Raw genomic sequence first — 22617 nt, forward strand, 5'->3', positions numbered from 1 at the left:
TAGCCGGGCTTCCTGATCGAACCCATCCCAGTGTGCATCAGGAATAGGAATGAAAGCAGAGTATAAGCAATTTCACTGACTCCAAGAGCAACATCATCCATGATAGTACAGTAGCATCTAGAGACCTCAATGCAGCTAGGTGCTGTGCATACATACCACAAGGGGCAGTCTTTGACCTGAAGAGCTTACTATTTAAATGGACAAGATGGAGAGAGAGAAGGTAGGAGAGGTAATATCTTTTATTGGTGGAAGGTACAAGCTTTCCATGAACAGTAGTTGGTCCAGTAAAAGGTATTACTTCACCTACCTTGTATCTCTCCTATCCCGGAACCAGCCTGACTACAATAATACTGCAACCAAAGATGGAGAAAGGAAGCATTATCACTTCCATTTTACAGATAGGGTACTGAGGCACAGAGAGATTAGATAACTTGACCCAGGTTGCACGCAGGGCCGGCTCCAGGCACCAGCTTAACAAGCAGGTGCTTGGGGCGGCCAAGGGAGAGGGGCGGCACGTGCGGCAATTCGGGGGCGGCAGGTCCCTCACTCCCTCTAGGAGCGATGGAACTGAAATGCTGGAGCCGGCCCTGGTTGCACAGGATGACTGTAGCAGAGCAAGAAGCTGACCCCAGCTCTTTTGAGTTCTAGCCCAGTACCTTCACCCAGGACCATTGTCTTTCTCTGAAAAGAGCCTGACCAAAGAACTACTCTGTTGTGGAAAGCCAAAGGACTAGCAGTTCAAAAAGTGAGTTAGAAGAGGAGGTAGAAAGAGACAATAAAATGCCCTGTTTCGTCTCTCCTCAGGTTTTTGCTGCGCTGACGCTGCAAAATTCAGATCATAATTCCCAACACCGTTTGTTGGATCTAAGAGTCCAGCTCATTTTTAATGCTCCTGGAACTTCAGAGAGGGAGTGACAGGGCTAAGTAATGAATGACAGTAAAGGTGAGGGTCTCTGATAAGGTGGGAAGTGGCTTCTGGAGAGCATTTAAGAATCACATCCAATGATCATCCTGAAGACAATGAGGACCGGACACAAGGACCCATTGACTGAAGCGCAGCAGCAAGGAAAAAAACAGTCAAAGACATGCCTGAAAGATACATAGCTGGGATTCCAGAATTCCTCAGAGGTATTTTGTCTTAGCCAACATACTGTGCTGTTTTAAAGCAATTAATTACTCAACAGACATATCTCCACCATTCCACCCCGCTTAGAATCTCTATGGCAAATCAAGATCTAGTATATAGTTCATAAATTGTATTATATATCAGGGGGTAGCCGTGTTAGTCTATATCTACAAAAACAACAAGGAGTCTGGTGGCACCTTAAAGACTAACAGATTTATTTGGGCATAAGCTTTCGTGAGTAAAAACCTCACTTCTTCGGATGCATAAGTCTTTCACTCTATGCATCCGAAGAAGTGAGGTTTTTACTCACGAAAGCTTATGCCCAAATAAATCTGTTAGTCTTTAAGGTGCCACCAGACTCCTTGTTGTTTTNCATAAGCTTTCGTGAGTAAAAACCTCACTTCTTCGGATGCATAAGTCTTTCACTCTATGCATCCGAAGAAGTGAGGTTTTTACTCACGAAAGCTTATGCCCAAATAAATCTGTTAGTCTTTAAGGTGCCACCAGACTCCTTGTTGAAATTGTATTATGTGTACATTAATTGTAACAAGATGTATCAGACACATTTAAAATATTACCCAATTTGTGATATTCCCTGCCTAAGGCAGGACCAGGTATACCTATTATATGTGAAGTTCTTCTAGATTTTCTATGAAGAGAGAGACCCATAGACAGAAGTAGAGTCAGCCTAAAGACAGCTGTAGAATACATCAGGAGCAGAGGGGATCTTGGACCATGTCTACATACATAAATTGCACCAATTTAACCAACATTTATTTGAACCCCTATATGGACCCACTTACACGTCTTTAAAACTGGTTATATTGGTTTAGCACGTGCCTGTAAATTTATTGCAGCAAATGAAACCAATATAAGCCAGATTAAAACTGATTTCAGCGTGTCTACACAGGGGTTTGCATCAGTTTATCTACAATGGTTTAAAACCATACTTTTAGTCAAACTGTGCAATGTTGTGTTTCAACCAGGCTTTAGATTGTAGGGATTTGCTACTGACAGAAGGCAGGTGTTGTAGCAGGAAAAATTGCCTTTGTGTTGCTGCTGTTCCACAAAGCCATCCAGTGGGTGACAGAAAAATATTGCTATTTGTTACTGGGTAAAACCTACGGGGCCCAGCTGAGATCAGAGCCCTATCCTGTTAGGTGCTGCACAGACGCATAGTGAGACACAGTCCCTGCCCCAACAGGATTCCAATCTATAAAGTTTCTCATCTGCCCTCCTGCACCATATTTCCCAGGCATCACTGGCAAGCTAGATTATTCCATAGCCATACACAGAATGTCATAATTCTATATATTTGCACAATGCTATAAAGGCCAACTTTGTCCCTTGTTATTTGGAAGGGCTGATTGTGCCTTCAGAGTTTCACATTTGTGCTTAAAGGAGTTTGGACTTTCCTCCCCATGACATTCCAGTGAGTATTTCCATGGAAATGCAAGAAAGAAAGAAAGAAAGAAAGAAAGAAGTGATATGGTTAGCTGTCAGTACAGCCTCAGAGATATTTTTCTTCCCTCTGCTGCTACATCATACCTTCTTTGGATCAATTCACCTCTCAGGGAATAAACTCAAACGAGGTTAATCCTGGGTTTTGCCCTCTCCCCCATTTCTTCCTACTGATGTAAGGATGATATTTGCCTGAGGCTTAATGTGTTTTTCTTTATTTTGCTTTGATTTCCAATCTCTTCTCTCCTCCCCCCCCCCCTCAAATACAGACACACTCACTCCTTTAAAGACGGGAAAATAACCTGCTTTTTTTCTCTTTTGGTCAACAGCTCTTTCTTTTGTGTCTTTCTTTCTTTCTTATCCTCCCCTCTCTCTCTCTCTTTCTTGACACAATGCACTATTTATTTGCACTGAAGTTTAACTAAGAAGCAATTAAAAGATCAAAGGCACAAACACAAGTGGATCCAATGGCAACTTGTGGGGTTTATTTTGTTGTCTGTGGTGATGTTGTTGATGAAGGCTCACCCAAAATGCTGGTTGTTTTCACTGAGCCGGTGAGACACCTCACATGATGGGGTCATCTCTTCCTTACAATATAGTTTTTGATTATCATTATTGTTCACCCTCTTTGTTTGCTGTTGCAGTTGTTTACTGGAAAATCACTTGTTTTTCTCAGAGAGATTAGCCCTCTCACCCTCTCTAGGTTTCTTTTGTCTACTCAAAGGAGGTGCTGGTGGCAAGTTGGGGGAAGGGAAGTCAGTTCTTCTCTCTGGGCTGCTAACAGCCCCATTTGACCACCATGGGTATGGTTTTGTTTTTAAACAAATGGGGAAGGATCGTTGTGAAAACTACAACTTTCTTTCCCATCTACTGAAAGTTTTACATTGGATGAGATGTAAAGGTATATGGCCAAGATTTCCAAACTGGGGTGTCTAAAGTTAGCCTCATAAATCCATATTTAGGCACCTAAAGAAGTGGCCAGGTTTTCAAAAGTGCTGAGCACTTAGCAGCTAATTTCCACAGAGGTGTGGAAAACCAAACCACTTATTTAAGTACCTATATATGGATTTAGGTGCCTAACTTTAGGGTGAAAATCTTTCCTATATGTATTTTTTATCAGCACCATGCCCTCCTCCCTGTTCTGATGACAGATTTAGTTTAAGGACATTGCACTGGCATTGGATTGTTTGGTGGGTCTGAAATGCAATGACACAATCCAAACACGGAAAGAAAATTAGGGTTGAATGATGTGATCAAAAGAACAACCTGATGAATGAACAGATTCTTGAGATGGTGACATATGTCCTTTGGGAGGTCAAAAGCCTATAAAGAAAGTACCAGCTCTTCTCCCTCTTTGGTTTGTCTTTGGAGGGTTTGGGAGAAATCTTCTAAATTCCACTTGTTTGGAAAAATCCTTCAGTCAGTTCCCCACCTCAGAGAGAAAAAAAAATGAGAATTATAAAAATAAAGCATTATTTTCTATTGTTTAAGTGTGCATTGGCACATTGTAACCATGCCTTGTACATCCTAGCTACTGAATTTCATTAACTATTTGGGCACTGACTGGGACCTGGGAGGTCAGGAGACCTGGGTTCTATTCCCATCTATGACACTGACCTGCTGCATGACCTTGGACAAGTCAGTTCACTTCTCTTTCCCCTCCTACTCTTTGTCTTGTCCATATAGATTGTAAGCTCTTCAGGGCAGGGCACCGCTATCTTACTTATATGTATCTGCAGCACCTAGCGCAGTGGGGCCCCTATCTCAGTGGGCGTCTCTGGGCACTACAGTGATCAATAGCAATAATAATACATTTAGACCCCAACCTTGCACAGCTTTACACGCACAATTAACTATAAATATGGGAGAAGTCCCATTATCTTAAATGGGATTATTCATATGCATAAATCTTTGCAGAATGGGGCCTTAATTAGGTTGGTTGACAACTAAAAGTCAGCATAAGAGCCAGCGTACAGCACTAGGTGCAGAACATACTGTATCTGTCTGCCCTAGATAGGCAAAGCCTCCACATTTACTTTAGGATAGCAAGGATGTTAATGAAGTTATGAATGATTAACAGCTTACCAATCACAGTGAACAACCCCCTCCCATGCTTACCTGCTTGCTTCTGAAATCCTGCATGTGTCAGTCACTTCAGTAGGTAGGTGACTGTAAATCCTGCCTCCCATACCAACTTCTTCACCGACTGAAAATCACCTTCACTAATCACTGAAACTTGTCTTTTCCCCAGGAGTTATTTTGAAGGTAACCTGCAGGACCAACGGTGAAAATGCTGCCATTGAAAATAAAGATCAAATATTAGAATAGCCATCTAGATTTTATTTCTTGGCAAGCGAGGAATTTTGACCAAATTAAGGAGCTCAGAGGAAGTTGTGTAAAAGGAGGAAAGATCAGATTCAAGATGAAACAGGCACCTTTAAAGAAAAGTACTCTCTGACTTGGATGAAGAGATTTCAGTGTGCAAAATGGGTAGTTTGCCCCATGGAAAAGAACAATGTGGACTCACTACTTGATACCCATTGGCTAATGAATCACGACTCAGCTGATATTGGGTTTTTTCCCCCATAGGAATATTGGTGAAATTAAATGAAACACTGATGAGCTCAAAGGCAACCATTCCTAAACATTTGGTAGCATTAGTCAGGAATTTGGAAGCTGTAGTAGGGCATTTGGCAGCCCCAGAATGATCTGCTCTTTTCTGAAAAATAAAAAAATGCATTCATCTGTCCACATTCGTATTGCTCATTTTACCTGCATCTGAAAAGCAGCATGCAATGAAAGCAGACACCCTCCTTCTGCCCTCACCCAAAGGACAGATATTTTTTTCTGCATGAAGCAGTAGCTGCATTCAGCCCCCTGAGAGGAACATTCTATGAAACCATGTTATTGAAACTTTTTCCTAGTGTGAGACTCCGAGGGTTACACGAGAGAGAGAGAGAGGGAGGGGGAAAGAGGGGTTAGATAACTTCTGCAAGGTTATTGGCTGAGTTGCCTTGATCGTTGTTACAGTAGAAGTTGGAGCATGCCCATTGGATGGTGTATAAAAGAAGGGGCAGTGAGTGCTCTCAGCCTGTCTCCTCAGTTGTGGAGCAGCTAATTGAGAATATAGCTGCAGCTGGGAGAACCAAGCCCCACCAGCTCAGACTCTTGGAAAAGCAAGAACAAGCCAAGAGACAGCAAAGAAAAAACAGCAACATCCTCGTAAAACAAGGACTTGACACACCAAAAACCTCCCCCCAAATTACACTAAACAGCAAACAAACAAACCAAGCAGGACAGAAGCATGTCAGGAGCAGAGAGATACATGGATGAATGCTACAGTCACCCAGCCTTACTCCAGGTCTGCACACAAGAAGTTGAAAGTAGCAGTGGAAGTTTAAAGGTAAGGACAACATTAAACAACCCATGTTGGACGTGTCTCTAGTACCATAGCAGGCAGGGCCAGGGCAGAGGGGGCAGCCAGGGGGCTCGCTGAGCTAAGATCAGCAGCATCAGACTTCTTGATGGTCAGCCCAGCAGATCCAGAGACTCCACTCTGACTCTTCCTTTTGCTTAGCGCGCGCGTGTCCCCAGTTCACAGAAGGACACGGGTTGGAAATGAGCTGAAAAAGCTGCCCAGCTTACTGCGAGAGATCCCTCTCCTGCAGGAGCCAGGGGCCGGGCTTGGCTTTTTCTTTTTTAAGCAAGGCAGGAGGGTTTTGGTTGTGTAGCTTTGGAGTCATGCAAACAACGTGATTACAACCAGGAGCAGCGTTTGGGTCAAATGTTTGTATTTCTTGTTGCTGCATCCCGGCATCTTCTGTGTAAGTGAGTGATGGTGAAGTCCTTGCAAGAGGGTGCAATGGGATATTTGCAAAAGTGACCGGTGTAGGAGAGCGAGAGTATTTATGAACTGCTCCCCCCCCCCCCCCTTCTTCCTTGGTTGCGTGTGGAGCTTGGGTTTTGGAAACAGAAAAGCAAGTTCCCCCCTGACTGCAGTTCCCCTTTAGGGTCGCTAGAGGGACCTCAAATGACGGCCCAGACTGAATCGCCTCACTTTAAACTAGAGGACTGGACTTCTCCCAGTGGGAGCCTAACAGGTTAAAAACGGGAACGGTGACACCAATTGCTGGCTAGGCTGTAACAGCATTGCACGGTAGGGACTGGCTGTATATGCACAGCTATAGAGGACTGAGATGAGAGCTGTGCTCCTGCAAGGGGGTGGCTCACGCTTAAAAAACGGGTGTATGTCTGCGCACTGTACCTGCTGGGCCATTGCTCTTCACTAAGGGGAGGGGAGTTTAGACCTGTCATTGGGGGAACGCAGGAAACTCATATGCTAGCTCTGGACTCTTGAGTCCTTGTATGAATGGAGATACTGGCATCATGCCGGGATTCCCACACTGGAGTTGGAGCATAGCACACTTTTTTTTTTTTAATGGATTTTCTGTTGCTTGTGCATGTGTGCATATGTTCATTTAAAGCTTAAAAGTAAATGAGAAGCATTGCCCTTGTATACCAACACCACAGCCAGTGTCCGAAACTGCATAGCAGGTGATCATGGGAGGCTGTGCATGGAGAATGATATATGGAACTAAATAGGAATGTTTATTTCATAGGCAAATACTAAGATCACTTTAAGTGTGTGTGTGTTTATATTAGAGGGTTCAAGGCACAACATCCCTAATCTGAGTGCAGATTGGAGTGTTTGGATCTCATTTCTATTATACGAGGTCATGCAAGGTCACCTATGGGTTATTGGACAGCACTTTAAATAGACCTCTTCTAACGAAGTATTGTATGCTTTTCTTAAGTTGTTTGGCAGGGGGGAATATTAAGATTGTGCATTGTGTGGAAGGGACGGACAGTTCTTTAGCTTCAGAGCCTAAAGAGATTATTAAGCACCATTCTGAAAAACACTGCAGCATGTTCGGTCTCAGAGGAATGAAAATTCGGAGAGGAAAAACAAGAAAATGAAGCCAAAATGGAGTGAGAGTTAATGGTTGGCATGAAGCCTTCTACTTTGTGTGGAGTCTTTTTTTTTTTTTTTTTTTCTTCTTCTTCCTTCCTTCCTTCCTTCCTTCCTTCCTTCCTTCCCAATTGCTTTTCCCTACAGTAATTATTTTAAGAAAGCAACTTGGAAAGGTTTTAGCACTCTGTTCAGTGGTAGGGAATTGGGGCACACGAGGAAACTTAGATTTAACATAACTGTACCAGCAGTTGCTGCCTTGCTTTCAACCAGTGGTACGTCAACAGGGTTTCTGATACACTAGGTCTTGCTCCGGCAACATCGAGCAATCAAGTGTAAAACCACCCACACAAGTCTTATTTTTAAATAGACACTTTGGGAGAGCCTCTGTTTTAAACCCTTAGGTTGGAACTTCCCTATACAAAGTATATAGTTTTCTTACTAATACCAGGACAGGCTGTGGAGCCCAAGGTTTGCAGAAGGAGGTTTTGTTTTTTTGACATGACCTAGGTTGTTGGGCTTTTATTTCCCCCCCCCCCCCCCGCTGGGTTTGTTTGGATCAAGGTAGGAGAGTTCAGGAGTCTGGGTCCAAGGTTTTGTGAGGGTGACTCCGGTTGCATATTAAGGAAACAATGAAACACCATAATCTGGGGCAGTAAAACCAGATGACATTTCTGGTTTGGGCTTCTCTGGACCAAAACTGACAAGTTTGGTGGTGGGGAGAATGGGTCACAGTTGTAAAACCCGCTCCGATTTGTTGACAGGCACATGTTCACTTAACCTTTCAAAGGGGCTTGCTGTGAAAATTCTTAAAGGGATAAACAAATCCACTTTTCCTGCAAAAAAAAAAAAAAAAAAAAAATGTTGTTGGGCTTTTCCCCCTTCCCAGCAAACTCTAAGCCAAAATATATATGTGTGGGTGTGTGTGCTTTCTACTGATGATACTTTACTATAACCTGTGTGGGAGGATCACTGGCTGGACCAAACTACTACACAGAGTCTTCATCCAAAGCCCAGTGAAGTCATTGCGAGTCTTTCCATTGATTACAATGGGTTTTGGATCAGGCCCCAGCTGCATAAAAGAGCATTATAAGAAGGAATTGCTCTAGTTTTTAAAATAAAGCAAACACTGGTCTTATTTTTAGAGACACACAGAATCTGATGCTTTTCCAGGATCACGTAGGAGCACTGCAGGTGTCCCACCTTCTCCTGTCCACTGCCAGTGCATATCCTGGAACTGAGCTCTCAAATCCTACTTTGGTTTGTCTTTGCTTTAAAAGCTTCTATATCTAGAGAACGGCTCGGGCGGTGTGTGTGTGTGTGTGTGTGTTTGTGTGTGTTTGTGGTTTACTGGCTTCAGTGAGAGAGGGATAAAATACACATACTGATCACTTATTTGAAATGGAACTGAAAGGGTTAACCATGCTCTGCCGAGACCTAAAGCCAGTTCAATGTGTTGTGGGAATATCACTTGCCAGAACACTCCAATCACCACAATTTCTGATTAAACGGCTCAACTCTTCTCTCTTTATCGTTCCGCTTGCTTTGCTGTATTTGCTTCCAAAACCTGGAGTAAATCAGAAAAAGTTAAATTAGGCTACTAACACTGACTTTGAAATCCCTTCTCCAGATTCTGCCAGCTGTCTTTAGAAGAGTTAAGCAAGATTTCATTTCCCTTTTTAATGCAATAAATCAAATATTTCTGGGCTGCATACCAAAGTTTGTGCAATACACTCCCGAGTAAATAATACTGAGTACCCCTTTCACCTTTTTCTAGTTTGATTTCTCCCCCTCCTCCCATAGCTACAATAGTCTTTGCTGGGGAAACTAACACCTACTGTACAGAGAGAGACCCCTTCATCCCCCCCATGTGGGCCAGAGGGAGCTGTGGGGTATGGAAGGAACCCTCTTCCCAGAGTGGGGCAGGGAGGGAGCAAATTTCCCATTTAAGACACAAGAAAGTAAGAGCTAACATAGTGTTGCCAGCCTCCGGCATATAACAAATCATGAGTCAGGTACCAAAAATCATAAGATTGGCTTAAATCATGTGATTTTTTTTTTTTTTTTTAAACTAGCACACTTGGGTTCATGTTATCTGCCTTCCGGTGTTTGAGAGCTGTCCTTTCATCTCAACCATGAGGGCTAGAAACTTCATTTTTTTTTTTTTTAATGAAAGCTGAGTGTTTCATACAATCACATGATTCCAGGACCTAGAACTTTAAGGAAACACCAAATATCATGAGAACTGGCAGCACTGGGACTCACTAAGCTTGTTCCCAGGAGCCACACTGGCATGTTGTACAAAGATTAGTCCTCAGAAAACTACTGAAGTTACCCTGAAGCCACTCCCTAGCAACTCACTTCCAGAGTAATGCATAGCATAGGCTTCCTTCATAATACCACTGTGCCATCTGACATGGCACTGGGCTCTGAGTTCCTCCCCCTTCCTATACAGGGAAGGCATCTCTCTTCTGACTGTTAGAATGGCAAAGCAGTCACAGTAACATGGGATGCAGGTATTTCACAGCATTCTAAGTACAGGTCTGTCTCATCTTACTCGGGGGTTCCGTTCGTTCCGTGGTTAGCGCGTAAAGCGAAAACCACATAGAGCCAAAACCCCATTGAGTTCAATGGCAGGCGAAATCGCCCACACTACAGGTATAGTATTAAAACTGTTGTTTTTCTCTTTTTTTTCTGTTTTTGCTGACCACGTAAAGTTGAAATTGCGCATGTTAAATGCACGTAAGATGCGACAGACCTGTATTAAGATGAAACACCTTCCCCTACCCTCTTATAACTTCCAGACACTCCCAGGTCCCTGGAGCGGTAACATCACCGCTGTCCTGGGTGTGCATTAAGTCAAGGCCTGACTTTCAGAGAGGCTGAGCATCTGCATTCTCCCATTGACGTCAGCTGGAGTTCTGGATACTCAGCACTTCTGAAAAATCAGAGTCCGGATTCTTGTTTATACTGCCAGAGTGGTATCAAGGGGCCTTTAGAGAGGAAGCGTTTCCTAATGGTTTGGGCATCAGCCTGGGATTTGGGAGACTGGCTTCGCAACAGACTTCCTGTGTGACTTTGGGCAGGTCACTCAATCTCGCTGAGCTTCGGTTTCCCATGTGCAACTGCCCTGTCTCTGAGGGGTGCATTGAGGATCAAGTCATTAAAGATTGTGAGGCACCCCAACGGTATGGTAATAGGGGAGGCACATAAGTACCTGAGATGGTGTAATTGAGAATCAGGCAGCCCCTGTGTAACTGCCATGCAATCTCCTGCCTAGTATGGTTGAATACATGAGCTTAAGCACACGTCTTTAGTCACTCATTATGTCTATTAACTTAGGCTTAATTCTCCCTTGCCCTGTTACATGTGTAATTACTTACACCAGTGCAAAGCGAGTGTGAAATGATATCACATGGGAATTGTAGCTTTACAAACCCATTATGTAGTGTAAGTGATTTCCCAAGGGGAAGAATTGGACCCACGGTCTCTGACTCAAATCTTGCAGATTGGGCCATCGCTCTAATTTGATCCTTCTGGTAGAATTAAACTCTAAAGTGGGCCAGACCAAAGGAGGAACTTGATCAGTCAGAAAGTTTGGTATCTTGCCTGAGTGGGGGCTCACACAGGAGAGAGGCATCACAGGGGTCTAGTAGCCTAAGCACAGATCTGCACACAAGGAACTTCTGCATTCTCAGCTGAGCTCTGGTACAGTACCTTCGGTTGGCCACAACTTGTTGGCCTCTTCTCCAGCACTTGAATGGAGCTAACATACCCAGCTGACTGGGCTGTATATCGTTAAAAAAAACCATCTGTAACCGCAATAAGGGAGGCTGTGCCACAAGCTTCAACTCACGACACAGCAGAGTGCAGGTATCCTGCATAATCTCACGTGGCCACTCCCGTATTGCTGGTATACCACTGCATGTGCGAGACTGCTATTGCAGCATCTCTGAGTACCATTCAGGGCTCGTCTAATTATTATTAGGGATGTCAAATGATTAGAACAATTTATTGCGATTAATCACAGTTTTAATCGTGCTGTTAAATAATAATAGAATATCATTTATTTAAATATTTTGGATGTTTTCTATATTTTCAAATATATTGATTTCAATTACTACACAACACAAAGGACACAGTGCTTACTTTGTTATTTCTGATTACAGATATTTGCACTCTAAAAAAGATAAACCAAAGAAATAGTATTTTTCAATTCATCTCAGGCAGTGCGATCTCTTTATCATGAAAGTGCATTACAGAGTGGGGAATTATAGGTAGGACCTTGTAGATATAAACAAACTTGTCTTAGCGATTGACTAAACAACAAGTAGGACTGAGTGGACTTGTAGGCTCTAAAGTTTTACCTTGTTTTATTTTTGAATGCAGTTATGTAACTAAAACAAATCTACATTTTTAAGTTGCACTTTCACAATAAGAAGATTGCACTATAGTACTTGTATGAGGTGAATTGAAAAATAGTATTTCTTTTCTTTGTTACATTGCAAATATTTGTAATAAAAAATAAAGTAAGCACTGCACTTCACTGTGTAGTAATTGAAATCAATATATTTAAAAAGTAGAAAAACATTCAAAAATATTTATAATAAATTTAAATTGGAATTAACAGAGCAATTAAAACTGCAATTAATCACAATTATTTTTTTAAATCAAGTTAATTTGTTTTGAGTTAATCACTTGAGTTAACGATGATTGATTGACAGCCCTAATTATTATTATTTTTTTATACTGGTATAGCCATACCAATGTAGCTAAAATAGAGAAGAAAATCCTGTATGGATGAGCTTCACTGGGACAACTTTAGTGGCCCTTAGAGGCTCCAAATCAGGGATCAGCGCCCCACTGTGCAAGCCATTGTGCAAACAGCCTCCGTCTCCGAAGAGGTGACTATATAAACTTGCCCCAGTTTCAGCCCCACTTTACCCCAGTGCAAATGCATCTGCGCTGGGGCTTTACATGAGCCTAACTTATATCAGTGCAAAAATCCCTGAAACAGACAAGCCTTTTTAGATAGTCACTTGGAAATGGGGTAGAGGGTACATAGACACACCTGACTCGGTGCAGGGCAGATGGCATGCTGCAGGTGAATAGGATTCATGCTCTTGTCTTGTTTCAGCTCCTTGCTTGTTGAACAGTGCTGGGGAAGCAGATGGTAGAAGCCTGTTATCATCTAAGGGAATCCTAAATTTGATTTACTTGACCAGTGAGGGACCAATCAGCCTGGGTAACTGAGAGGAAGAATTTGCATCCTCCTATCTTATGCTGCCGTGGGCCTGGAAGAGGCAGCTTTTGTGTGGGTTCAGTGCAGGGGCTTCTCCCCATGCTGCTTCTCTGTTAGACCCCGACCTAGGGGGCTGACTTTCTCTGAAGGGGAGAGGGATATTCAGTCTCCCTCTCTCTCCCCCTGTACACTGATGCACACAAGTAGAGGAACAGCTCCTCTGCTGAACAGTGTGGAAACATTGCGCGGGAGCAGTTGTCGCTGAATGAGCAGAGAAATTACAATGAACTGAGGAGAGAGCGAGCAGCCAAAGACAAATGTTACAGTAAAACTAGCCACTCGAGGGACACTACGCTACAAAAAATAACCATGTTTAAACTTGTATAAAACATGCTTGTGGCCCAACAATCTTTCTAAATGTGGTGGATTTTTACTTGTCTGTGTGTAGAGAAAATCATATTATAATGACGTTATAGTATAATTGTTTAACCCTGGTAAGGACTCTTTGACTTCGTGTCCATGCAGGCAAGAAGAAACAGCATTATACACACAGCTGAGACAACCTCATTTCACAAGAGTACAACGGGTTGATTTTCTTTTTTTTTCTAGTGAAGACCCCCCTCCCGCCCCGCCCCGACGTGGTGCTATGCACCTTACATCTTAGCCAGAAAAACTTCCTGAGTAGGTTGAATATTGCCAGCCATTTTCAGGCCTAATTTATTTGTATTCTACTAGTGCCTAAGACCTCATTGTGCTAAATCCTATACACACAGTAAGAGACTGTCCCGGCCCTGAAAAGCGTACAGTCAAAATAGACAAGACAGACAAAAGGTGGAAGAAAGGCAGTATCATCCCTATTTCACCAGTGGGGAACTAAGGCAAGGGAAGATTAAGAGACTTGCCCAAGGTCACACAGCAAGGTTGTGGCAGAGCTAGGAACTGAACCTAGATCTCTCCAACAACAACGGGCAGCGTTTCCCGACTGGAATTTAGGAGGCTTCCTCCTGCAAAGTGATTTTGTAACCAGAAAAAGATAGGCTTTGTACATTTGCGGAAGTGACCCCTGAAACACCTCTCCCCTTCCAGATTGGGGTGGGATGTAACTGGAGAGGAAAGAGAGCACATTGAACGACCTCCAGGCACTCTGCAAGTGACAATGTCACAGAGGTCAGAAGGCCCATACAGAACTTGTCATGCAGTCAAGCCTGCTGGGTATTCCAGAGAATAAACATGGCAAATGGATAAATAAAGGTCTATGGGACTGTGTAGTGTTGCAGCTGCTTTAACCAGGGAGAAAGTGCAGCACTAGGTAGTAAATATGCTTTTTGCTTGCTTGCCTGTCTGGTTTCTCATTACATTGTTCTGTGGAAGGGAGGGGAAAAAAATACACGCAAGGTGAAAATCACCCTGAGACCTGTCTGGAAAGAGCCAGTATTCAAAGTGAGAGGAGGGGTTACAGACTAGGCAGTTCATTGGATCACACATGACCATATCGGTATTGGGTTAGATTACATCATCAGTACCATCTCTGTCCTCGCAGCCTTTAATACAGGACATTAAAAAGGGGCTCTGTACCTGAGTCACTGGGTCATTTTTAGGGTGGAGAGTAAACTGATGGCACGAGTTTACTCTGATTGTCTCCTCACCTGTATGAGGAGAATGGATGGGGGGGGGGCAGCTTAGCACTAAATAACAAAACAGAGGTAATTTAAATCTGGAGGTGCTGGCATTTTCCAAAGGAACTGAAGTGTTTTCCCACAGAACTGGAGTGTATCAGGTCGCACTGCTGACAAACTCTCCCTCCCGGTATGTTTTTATTCTCTCATGGTACATGGTAGGGATGGGGACACTAAGGGAAAAAACAGTTGTGGGCAACTCTGCTGGGGACTAGTCCACAGCTGCTTCTTTGGTTAAGGTGAAGGCTCTGGCAGGGAGGCGAAGAGCTGAATACAAGTCACTGGAGTAACTCCATGGAGGTATTTAGTCCACGGGGCTCTGTGGCTACTTGCTGCTCTGTTTTCTCTGCTAGTGCACACAGGTGGGTAGGAACGGAGCTCTCTCCCCTGTTCTCTGTCAAGCCACCTGCCTGGGGTGGAGGGTATCACTGCCAGGGCAGAGGACTTGTAATGAGTTTAGACTAGAGGTACAGAGAGGAACCGATAGGTCTAGCACTAACTCACTTCAGAATATCCCATTGGTTCCCTTGTGTGGTTAGGATGGGGATGGAAGTAGGTAGCTGGATACTGGCTTGCTTGGAGAGGGGTGGATCGGAGGAAGTGACCTTCATTTCAGAGCAGCTACCCCGTGTGTTTTGGACATGACTTATCTCTGGGTTGTGAAACAGTGAGGCTCTCTGTGCATGGCATCTTTCAGAGCAGTCCCACAGTGCTGACTGGCAGCGCGGAGGGGTGGGGGGGTCACTTGCTTGCCTGACAGATTTTCTTAAAGTGTGACCCTAGCTAATATTGCAGGTAAAAGTATACAGGCTTGTGGTTTGGGAGAGGATTTTATCAGGGTTCTTCCAAGATTTGGAGACAGACAAAGCCCGATATCTTTGTCCTTCTGCGGAGGGTTGTTTTTTCGCCCAGATTTGTCAAACACAAAATTAAGCAATCTCCTTCTGAGGAACTGACTGTAGTGGGATGGGGGGGAGGAGGAACTGATGACAAGTTTCTTGGTTAACCATGGTGCTCATGTGAGTGGGAGGTTAATTGGAAGTGGGGAATGATTTGGTTGTCCTTAAGCCCCATATCAGCTGCGTGTGCAATGAAACTGCCTATACACCACCTGCTGCCCTAGTGATGAGCTGCAAGCTTAGCTTAAGCCCAGGGGACGTTAAGCAATCAGAAGCCTCATAAAAATGGGATAATTGTGCTAATTAGAGATCACAGGGAGCATTGGTCACGACTCCCAGCCCAGGCCATTAAATCAGGTGAAAGCCTTTTCATAGGAAACACTCTAGCTTGGAGAGACTAACAAATTTATTTGAGCATAAGCTGTAGCCCGCGAAAGCTTATGCTCAAATAAATTGGTTAGTCTCTAAGGTGCCACAAGTACTCCTGTTCTTTTGGCAGATACAGACTAACACGGCTGCTACTTTGAAACTCTAGCATGGAAGAGTGTATGAAAATGAAATCATGGCTCAGTGATATTCCTGGTGCTTCTCAATGGAGGCGTTGTGCAGGCCAAAACCTCAGTAAGTGACTAAGAGCTTGATCCCCATTGAAGTCCCTACTGACCTCAGTAGTGCAGGGTCAGACTCTAAATATCATAGGAACATTAGAACGGCCATACGAGGTCAGACGAATGGTCCATCTAGTCCAGTATCCTGTCTCTGACAATGACCAGTCCCAGATGCTTCAGAGGAAATTAACAGAACAGAGCAATTATTGAGTGATCCATCCCCTGTTGTCCAATCCCAACTTCTGGCAGTCAGAGGTTTAGGGACACCCAGAGCAGGGGGTTGCATCCCTGACCCTCACTATTGATGGACCTATCCTCCATGAACTTATCTAATTCTTTATTGAACCCAGTCATACTTTTGGCCTTCACAGACCCCCCCCCTCCCCCCCCCCCCCCCGGCAATGAGTTCCACAGGTTGTCTGTGCATTGTATGAAGGACTTCCTTATGTATGTTTTAAACCTGCTGCCTTTTAATTACATTGGGTGGCCCCGGTACTTGTGTTATGTGAAGGAGTAAATAACACTTCCTTATTCACTTGTTCTACACCATTCATGATTTTATAGACTTCTATCATAACCCTCTTTAGTTTTCTCTTTTCTAAAATGAACAGTCCCAGTGTTTTTAATCTCTCCTCACATGGAAGCTATTTCAGACCCCTAATCATTTTTATTGCCATTCTTTATATTTTTTCCTATTCTAATATATCTTTTTTGAGATGGGGCGACCAGAACGGCATGCAGTATTCAAGGTATGGGTGTACTGTGGATTTATATAGTAGAATTATGATATTTTCTGTCTTATTATCTATCCCTTTCCTAATGGTTCCTAACATTGCTGGTTTTTTCACTCACCAGAGCAGCGCCTCCTGCTGGCCATCTCGGAGATTAGCTCTCTCAGCCAGTGCACCCTCTCCTGGTGGTGCCTCCCCCACTGCCTTCTCCTTAGTCCAGGAGCCACAGCATCCTCTTTATGACTCAGCCCTCCAGCTATGTCACCATCCGTGTTGTCTCCTTTCCAGGGGGAAGTATCTCAAAGTTCTACAGTCCAGCCACTTCCCCATTGGTGAGTGTGGGGGGACCCAGACCCACCCACTATTCCAGGTCCCAGCACAGGGACCCTGTAGATAGCAGCATCCAGCTGCCTCTCTTTAACTTCTCCACCAGTGCTGCTTAAGTCCTCTGAGCCACTTCCTCATGGCTCCAGCCCCTTCTTTGCCTTCTTCTCAAGGCCTCCAGCCCGCAAGTCCCAGCAGCCAGCCAAGAGCTCCTTTGGTCCCTGCCAGCAATTGTTCTGTCCAAGGTGCTACCTTTCTACAGACTGCTAGGAACCCTCCTTGGGCTCCCTGCAGCAACTGACTTACTCTGGCCCTGCAACTCATTTTATGTGAGCCCACTGGGATTGGCTGTTCTGTGCAGTATCCCTCCAATTGACTGCTTCCTGTACAGCCTCCCTAGGCTGCTTTTAACCCCTTTCTTTCTGGTGTGGGGTGAACACCCCATCCCAGTCTACCACTGCACGTTGAGGAGATGTTTTCAGAGAACTATCCACAATGACTCCAAGATCTCTTTCTTGAGTGGTAACAGCTAATTTAGACCCCATCATTTTGTATGTATAGTTGGGATTATGTTTTCCAATGTGCATTGCTTTGCATTTATCAACACTGAATTTCATCTGCCATTTTGTTGCCCAGTCACCCAGTTTTGTGAGATCGCTTTGTAACTGTTTGCAGTCAGCTTTGGACTTCACTATCTTGAGTAATTTTAGATCGTCTGCAAACTTTGCCATCTCACTCTTTCCCCTTTTTTCCAGATAATTTATGAATATGTTGAACAGCACTGGTCCCAGTACAGATCCTTGGGGAACCCGTCTATTTACCTCGCTCCACTGTGAAAAATGACCATTTATTCCTACCCTTTGTTTCCTATTTTTTTAAACCAGTTACTGATCCATGGATGAGCTTTCCTCTTATCCAGCTTACTTTGCTTAAGAACCTTTGGCGATGGACCTTGTCAAAGACTTTCTGGAAGTCCAACTACACTCTATCCACTGGATCATCCTTTTCCATGTGCTTGTTGACACCCTCAAAGAATTCTAATAGATTGATGAACCATGGATTTCCCTTTACAAAAGCCACGTTAACTCTTCCTCAACATACCATGTTCATCCAGGTGTCCGATAATTCTATTCATTACTATAGTTTCAACCAATTTGCCTGGTACTTAAATTAGGCTTATTGGCCTGTAATTGCCAGGATTGCCTCTGTAGCCCTTTTTAAAAATTGGCGTTACATTAGGCATCTGCAGGTCATCTGGTACAGAGGCTGATGTAATCTATAGGTTACATACCACAGTTCGTAGTTCAGCATTTTAATATGAGTTTCTCAAGAACTCTTGGGTGAATACCATCTGGTCCTGGTGACTTATTGTTTAATTTATCAATATGGTCCAAAACCTCTTCTACTGACACCTCAGTCTGGGACAGTTCCTCAGATTTGTCACCTAAAAAGAATGGCTCAGGTATGGGAATCTCCCTCACATCCTCGGCAATAAAGGCACCAGCGCAAAGAATTCCCTGAGTGCTACTAGATTATCCTGTGGCCCCACTGATTGTTTGACAGGCTTCCAGCTTCTGATGTACTTAAAAAAAATTGTTTTTAGTTTTTTTGTCTTTTGCTAGTTGCTCTTCAGATTTTTTTTTTTTTTGGCCTGCCTAATTTTACTTGACTTGCTAGAGCTTATGCATTTTTCTAGTTTTCTCAATAAGATTTGACTTCTAACTTTTTAAAAGAGGTCTCTAACCACCTCTTTTACTCTGTTTAGCCATGGTGGAAATTTTTTGGTCCTCTTACTTATTTTAATACATTTGTGGTATACATATAGTTTGAGCCTCTATTATGGGGTGTGTGTGTGTGTGTGTTTCATTTTTGTGATTGTTCCTTTTAATTTCCATTTAACTGGCCTCCTCATTTCTGTGTAGTTCCCCTATTTTGAAGTTAAATGCTACTGTGGCGGGTTTCTTTGGTATTTTCCCCTTTACAAGGATGTTAACTTTAATTAAATTATGGTTGCTATTACCAAGCGATTCAACTGTAGTCACTTCTTAGACCAGACCCTATGTGCTATTTAGGATTAAACCAAGAATTGCCTTGCCTTGTGGGTTCCGGGACTAGCTGCTCCAAGAAGCAGTCATTAATGGTGTCTAGAAATTTTATCTCTGGATCCCACCCTGAGGTGACACATTCCCAGTCAATATGGGGATAGTTGAAATCCCCCATTATTATTGAGTTTTCTATTTTTTTTTGTAGCCTCTCTAATCTCCCTGAGCATTTCACAATTACAGTCACCATCGTGGTGAGGTGGTCGGTAGTATACTCCTACTGCTATACTCTTATTACTCAAGCATGGAATTTCTATCCATAGAGATTCTATGGTACAGTTTGATTCACTGAAGATTTTTACTATATTCAACTGTATGCTTTCTTTCACATATAGTGCCACTCCCCCACCAGTGCAATGTACTATGTCATTCCTATATATTTTGTCCCCTGGTATTACTCTGTCGGATTGATAAGCATTGTTCCACCCAGTTTCTGTGATGCCTATTATCAATATCCTCATTTAATACCAGGCACTCAAGCTCACCTATCTTAGTATTTAGACTTCTAGCATTTGTATACAAGCACTTATAAAATGTGTCAATATTTAGTTGTCTGCCTTCCTATGATGTAACTGAATAGAACTCTTTTGTTTGACTGTTTTTCTCTTCAGTTCCATCCTGTACTTTATCAACTTCTATCCTCTCCTCCTTACTAGGATTTAGAGTATCCCCTTTAATAAATCCTCCCTTAAGGGATGTGTCTGTCCGAACCTTGTGCTCCTCCGCACCTGTCAGCCAGCCCTTAATTTAAAAACTCCTCTATTATCTTTTTAATTTTACAAGCCAGCCTGGATATCTGGCCAGCTCACTCTGGTGAAGCAGCATGGCTCCAATAGGAGCATTTTAGGAGTGTTGCCAGGTTAGGAAGACTAACAAGGAGTACCCACTGTACTGGCTTGTGGGAGCACAAGCCAGAACTACAAGGGACAGTGGCAGATCATATCAGTTTATACCTCCTGTTTGGACCAGCAAATGAGGATAGGATGTGCATCTTTCTCTTTGCAGCTTCTTCCGAACATGTCTTCATACAAGCTAGCAAAATCATGTGTTGGTCAAGGAAACAAGGCCTGAATCACAGAACTAGGTCAGGGATGTTCTGAGCCGGGTGTCTGGTTCAGGTCCATCTCTAATAAGAAATCAAACATTAAAATTGTAACCGGAAAAAGATGACACTCACTGGAGGAGTCCTCGGCTCCCCTTCATATTTCCCCACCATGCTTGGCCCACGTGGAAATGGCCTTTTATTTTTTCATAATCTAAAAGGGACTAGTAACCATTGTAAGGTCAGATTATTTCTATCACTGGTGGGTTGAGTGATACTCTACTATGAAAGTTGGTAGGAAGGACGGCTTTGTGGATAGGGTATTGGGTTGGTACTCAGGAGACTTGAATTCAGTTCTAGGCTCAGTCACAGACTTCCTATGTGACCCGGGGCAAGTCTCCTTAATCTACCCTAGGCCTCTCTTCCCCATCTGTAAAACAGGAATAAAACCATGCTGCTTAACCAGAGTGAGCTGGATAAAAATTCATTAATAATTAAGAGTTGTTCAGATGAGAGCCTAAGTAGTACATAGATAATACAGCATTTTTTTCACACTAACTTTGGACCTCAAAATTGCCTTATTCCAGTTGCCATCTTGCCATTCTTTCCCCCTGCAGTTCTGATTGGATTTCAGCAGCCACATTCACCATGCTGCTTTATATCCGGGTTTTCTCTGGAGGTGCTCATCTCTGGAGGTGCTCATCACTGAGGTATCCCGGTCTCCAGTCATGCATGGGTTTAGCCTCTTCACCCCTGAGAGGTGGTATCAGCCCCATTTTAAAGAGGCTGAACGTGGGACACTGAGATAAAGAGGCTTGCCTAAGGCCACCCAAAGGTGTGTGGTAGCACTTAATGGAGTTACATACACCTCCATGTGGAATCAAAATCAGGCCCTAACATGCTAGGGTGGGGAATCTGAGGTACGGACTTTGTGATGGAGGGCATTAGGCATTGGCCTTTAAACCTTCTGGAGATCTGGGTTCAAATCTTGATTTAGGCCACAAATAAAATAAGATTAGTTGGTTGTTTAACCCTAGACTATTGGCCTGCATGACCACCACCACAACCAGCTTCCCCTCCCTCCGCCCCCCCCCACATTTGGCAGTCAATGCTCAGAGGCCTGGGACTGGAATAGAGGGGGATACAGCAGGTCAGTACTGAGGTTCATGGCTGGAGTTGAATAGAGAAATGGTAGCACATAAGTCACACAGAATCACAGTTTAAATTATTGCTGTAGAAAACTTAGCCCTACCTACGATGCCTTGAGCCCTAACTTTTGGTGTCTGAAAGACTAATGTGGTATTTCAATAAGGAAGAGAATGGCAGTTCTAAGGGATCTCTTTGTAACCCCACCTTTAGTCTCCCAAAGATTGTATTCAAAGCTCAGCCCCTGAGATTGGTTGAGCAAAAAGGAGAAGAAACATCTAATGGCAGCAACTAAGGCCACCTGTCCTTGGCTGTGACAAAAATGGGAACTTCCCTCAGAGGCAGAATCTTCTCTGGGTGACTGAAAGGAGGTGTTACTTTGCGGGAGCCAGCTGTATGGAAGTGGCAAGATGAATGTTGTCTGGCAATTGCTTGTTTTTAACCACTGTCAGAAGAGTCTGAATCCGTCACAAATAAGCTAAAGAGCACATGCTTCTTACACAAACAGTCACAAGCTCTCCTGTGCATGTACACATGCATGTTGTGCTTGGTGCCTTGAGAACACTCGAGTGGGGTTCTGCACCATAGTTAACATTTTGAATTTGTGTCTTTCAGGTGCAGAGGATGTGCGCCTCTAGGCGGATACTGCTGCTCGCACTCACCTTCCTGGCATACACGGTGGACTCCACGTTGGCATATGGCACTGCTGAAACGCTCTGTGGTGGGGAACTAGTAGACACACTGCAGTTTGTCTGTGGGGACAGGGGCTTCTACTTCAGTAAGTAGCTCTGGCGTTTTTTTGTGTTGCATTGACTGGCTACTTGTGCATCAGGGAAGCCAGAGGGGCATGCAGCAGGAAATGTTCTCCTCCAAAGATACATTAGTGCAGACACAATCACACATGCTTCATCCCTGTGGATGAACAGGTGACTTCTAAGAGCAGTGGTCCTATGTCCCTGATGGGCAGCTCACACTACTAGGATTCAGCTAATTTCCAGGGAGACAGAGCTCATTCTAAAGATCTCTCTGACTGGAGATGCATGCTCTGGTATCAATACCCCCATGTGCTGAGCATTAGATCTAACATAACTTACCCTGGTTCAGTGCACCACCCAAAAAGTGAAGACTATGGGAAATACATTAGCAGTTGTGATGAGACACGAGGGCATAGGTTCTCTACTCTCTTGCACTTTGGTGTCATCACTTACACCAGTATAAAGTGGAAGGTGTCAAATCCTACACAAATCAAAATTGTAGCATCTTACACCTATTTTGTGCAGGTATAAGTGAC

At 43.7% G+C, this 22617-nt stretch overlaps 1 protein-coding gene and 1 long non-coding RNA gene across 2 annotated transcripts in view; one reads left to right on the forward strand and one right to left on the reverse strand.

Moving 5' to 3' along the window:
• Positions 1-3087: 3087 nt before the first annotated feature.
• Positions 3088-5505, reverse strand: LOC117877301. Its single transcript, XR_004645674.1, has 3 exons — positions 5360-5505; positions 4706-4857; positions 3088-4019 (listed from the first exon to the last, which is right to left on the reverse strand). It is a non-coding gene; the product is annotated as an uncharacterized LOC117877301 (long non-coding RNA).
• Positions 5506-5678: 173 nt separating this feature from the next.
• IGF2 (insulin like growth factor 2) overlaps positions 5679-22617 on the forward strand; it is a 31661-nt gene continuing 14722 nt past the window's right edge. Inside the window, exons 1-2 of the mRNA XM_034770279.1 lie at positions 5679-5990; positions 21942-22104. Of these exons, the coding sequence (XP_034626170.1) occupies positions 5892-5990; positions 21942-22104 (262 nt within the window). The 5' untranslated portion in view covers positions 5679-5891. The remainder of the gene's footprint in view (positions 5991-21941; positions 22105-22617) is intronic.

The sequence above is a fragment of the Trachemys scripta genome, chromosome 4 (genome assembly GCF_013100865.1).
Source record: "Trachemys scripta elegans isolate TJP31775 chromosome 4, CAS_Tse_1.0, whole genome shotgun sequence".
In the NCBI taxonomy this organism is placed as follows: Eukaryota; Metazoa; Chordata; order Testudines; family Emydidae; genus Trachemys; species Trachemys scripta.